The sequence below is a fragment of the Entamoeba invadens genome (genome assembly GCF_000330505.1).
Source record: "Entamoeba invadens IP1 unplaced genomic scaffold scaff_1105074725739, whole genome shotgun sequence".
NCBI lineage: Eukaryota > Evosea > Mastigamoebida > Endamoebidae > Entamoeba > Entamoeba invadens.
The window spans coordinates 19,644-23,752 of NW_004443619.1; the positions used below are offsets into that span (position 1 = coordinate 19,644).

General features: G+C 29.4%; 2 protein-coding genes across 2 annotated transcripts; one reads left to right on the plus strand and one right to left on the minus strand.

Annotated features, from left to right (window-relative positions):
• Positions 1–458: 458 nt before the first annotated feature.
• Positions 459–1,034, plus strand: EIN_003790 (hypothetical protein; the record flags this gene model as incomplete). The annotated part of the gene is made up of 3 exons (XM_004259549.1): positions 459–515; positions 556–655; positions 688–1,034. 3 exons carry the CDS (start codon positions 459–461, stop codon positions 1,032–1,034), a joined length of 504 nt encoding a protein of 167 aa, XP_004259597.1.
• A 2,045-nt stretch (positions 1,035–3,079) lies between these two features.
• Positions 3,080–3,391, minus strand: EIN_003800 (thioredoxin, putative; the record flags this gene model as incomplete). Its single annotated transcript, XM_004259550.1, has 1 exon — positions 3,080–3,391. The coding sequence occupies one exon, from the start codon at positions 3,389–3,391 to the stop codon at positions 3,080–3,082; it is 312 nt and encodes a 103-aa protein (XP_004259598.1).
• Positions 3,392–4,109: the final 718 nt, after the last annotated feature.

Genomic DNA, 4,109 nt, shown 5'->3' on the forward strand with positions numbered 1-4,109 from the left:
AATGAGCAACTTAATCTTAAAAAAACTACCGCTCAACAGGCTAAAGCACAAAAGAAGAAATACGCAGACAAACTTAAAGAAGTGATGGAGAACGAAAATAAATTTGGTGATAATAAGGAATAAGCCGAGAATTCCATTAAATTGTTAGTTGCTTAAAAGGCTGATTTACTGAAAAAACTTAAGAAGGAGAGAGCAATGAAACAAGAGGCTGATAAGGAAGACTTAAAACTAAAGTCACTGATTTCGAAGCAAAATTTACAAAAGTTGCTGCTTTATTTGCGTTAATTGAAAACAAAATGTGAAACAGAATTGGAAGAAATTGAAACAGAGAAGGAAAAAGTACAGAACGTTATAGCTAAAGCCCAGAAACCAGAGAAATAGTATGCCAGTAAGATTGAAGAAGTGAAAAGATAGCTAGCATAGTTATCTCGTTATGTGTGAATTGTTTTAATGATACTATGTGTATTTCATGTCCCTCTGGATTTTATTTGACAAGTGAACATACATGTAAAGAAGTTAATTTATTACATGAGACGTGTGATATGTTAATGTCAGATGCTATTGGCAGTGATCTGTAAAGTTGGGTATTACTACATTTCAAAAGACTGTAAACAATGTGACACATCATGCTATTTCTGTTTAGACGACAAACAGTGTGTGTCGTGTGCAAAAAATACTTTAGGATAGCAAATGAAACAATGTTGTGTCTTCCATTCAACGAACTGACTCAATTTTGTCTTAAAAAGACCAAAAATGGGTGCGCCAGTTGTCAAACGGGATATTTCTTCTCAAACGGTCGATGCTCAAAGTGTTTCGAAACTTGTTTAAAGTGCACTTCAATGACTTATTGTTCCGAGTGCTCCGACAATTATGTAAATATTGACTATACGTGTCACCACCATTCTATAATTCAATATTGCACAGCTGCAACAAATGATCGATGTACTAAATGTAAATCTGGCATGCAACTGATGACAGTGGGTCTTTTTGCAAGACTGCAAAGTGCTATGATATTATATTTGGGACAATTGTAGGTGTTGTAATATTAATAATTCTTGTTATAGTTATAGTAATAGTAGTAGTGTTGTGTTACCAAATTAATCTTCACAACAAAGAAAAGAAAAAGATGATGAATGTCTAAGTTTATAATATAAAAAAATCAAATGTACCTTTGCAAAATCTTGGTGACTTTTAGTTGAGATATAAACAAATTATTACATTTGAAGTACTCAATGAAGACAGTTTGATAGAAGTGAATGAAGAGACACGTGAACTGCTGTGTGTTGGAAATAACACTAATCACACAATAAAAGTCCAATTCAGTGTTGTTGACAATTACAACTAATTTTTGATACGAACTGAGCCAACTTTAGTTACTCTTGAAAAGGGATTTGCGTGTGATTTTGAGATTTTTATTAAACCCGTTTGCACGTGTGTTATCCATGAAAATATAGTAGCCATTGCACTCGACTTGGAAACAGGAAAACAAATTGATGAAAAAATAGAAGTGAGTGCTGTGACAAAAATGACAACACGACTGGACTACATTGAGTTGATAGAAACCAAGAAACTTGGGGAAGGTTCTTTTGGGATTGTCTACTTGTGGGAGTTCAGAGGTGATAAAGTTGCTATCAAGAAGATTAAACAATCTTCTGATGATAAATCAAGTAAAAAAAATTCGAAGATGAAGTTTCTATGTTAGACAAATTTAGAAGTGAATATATTGTCTACTTTTATGGCGCCGTGTTTATACCAAACAAAGTGTGTTTGGTCACCAAATTTGCTCAATTTGGAAGTCTACAAAATTTGTTGAAAAACAAAACTTTAAGTGAAATTGACATGAAATTACGACTCAAATTCATGTTAGATGTTGCTATGGGCATTATGTATTTACATGAGAATGGAATCTGACACAGAGATATAAAGCCAGACAAAGCTTTGATATTTTAATTGAATGCGTCAGAAAAAGTGAATGCAAAACTGACTGATTTTGGATCATCAAGAAACATTAATATGATGATGACGAACATGACATTTACTAAATGTGTTGGAACACCAACTTACATGGCACCGGAAGTTTTAAAACAAGAAAAGTACAAAAGACCGGCTGACGTCTATTCATTTGCAATGACTATGTATGAGTGCTTTGCATGGAGAATTGCGTATAGTGATGTTGAATTCAAATTTCCATGGAAAATAGCCGAGTTTGTTTCATTAAGAAAGCGTCTCGAAAAGCCAGATTATGTTGATGTAAAAATGTACAATATCATTGTGTTGTGTTGGTAACAGCATCCACTTGAAAGACTAAAAATAGAAGAAGTTGTTGCAATGCTCCATGAACTATTTTAATTGATTATTAAACTTGATTTGGTTTTTTGGTAATATATTTATATTTTATCGTGTTTTAATCAAAATAATAATTCAAAGGAAGAAGCTTAGTGCTATAAAATTTAAAATGTGTGTGCGTGTTATGTCAGAATAAATTTATTTTTAAAAATAAAACATGTAAAAATTATTTTTATCAATACAAAACTGCGCAAGTAGACTATTTTAAACATTAAAAACTTGGTGTGCTCTGTATTAAAAAGATCTTTTTCTAGAAAAGATGTGTGTATGGTGGAGAATGATAAGTTGAAAAAGTTTAACTTAAATATGTTTATTAACAATGTTAAAAACACTTGATAATGAACAAAATAATTAAATGTGTATAACCTTCAAGAAAATGGGTTTTATTAACTAAAAATAATGTTTTGAACACAAAAATAATAAACAAAATAAATAAATACACAACACAAGCCAAAAATGAAAATTATCAAAATATGAAATAATATCAATACCAATCAAAAACAGGTCGATTAAAAAAGCAAAAGAGTTATTTTAAGTGTTGATGAAATATCAAGTGAAGTTTTATATAGGCATAACCAAAAATTTGTTTATGCCTATTTATCTAACTATTAAAGCACTTGTAAAAATTAAAATGTATATAATTTTAATTTTAGATTGAATAAATAATAATAATAAACATCAATTATTTATATTAATAAATGTTAATAATAAAGAATCCAGTGCAATTGATGAATTATTGAGACATGCCAATAATCTCTTTAAGTGCGTCTGGGCTTCCAGGCGCCTTCTTAGCGACTTTCTGGTCTTGGAAGAAGACGAAAGTCGGGAGTGAAGTGACTTGGTATTCAGCAGCATACTCAGTTGCTGTAGTTGCGTCAACCTTAAAGAACTTGAGATTTTTGTGTTCTTCTGAAAGTTTTTCCAACATTGGAGCACTCGCTTTGCATTGTGCGCATTCAGGCGAATAAAAGACTACAAGAACATTCTTGTTGTTTGCAATAGTCTCTTTGACTAAGGCGACGTCTGTTGTGTATGTCACTGGCATGTTGATTGATTGTTATTATTGTTTTTCAAATCAGATTATATTGACTGAGAATTGTTCTAGCCACACTTTTGCTTTGTTTTTACATTCTGGTCTTTTGGAAACAATTCAAATTGTTATTGTAATAGTATTTTTGATTATTTGTTATAAATAAAATATACATAAGTTCTATAAATATAACAATTTGAAACAAAATTGTAAAACACTAATTTCCACCTATATTCTACACATTGTTATTATTATAGTTTTTATATTATTATTGATATAAAGTGGTGAAGAAATAATACAACATTGATATTACATTTCTCAATTGGAGTTTCAATAACTTATTTATAAAGAGTTGATAAATATGTAGCAGTTAAAAAATGTGTTGTTATATGAAATTGTATCACCAAATATCTGCGACAACAAAATATATGAATATTTTTCTTTTTACAATTAAATAATTTAATGTTATTAAATTATTAAAAACAAAATTTCTTATTTTGTTATTGAATTGTTTTTAATAAAAATATGAATAATTAAAGAAATAATAAACTCATATTAAAACAACAATAATGACTACATAAAGCGTCACAGTAACTTTTCAAGCATTTCTTGTAATGGTCATAAATTAAATTGTGAACGTTTCTTATTATTTTGAAACATTTGAAATATTTAATAATATAATATATATATTTTATAATTTTTTGTTGAATTTACTGGAAATATTTAAAACTAA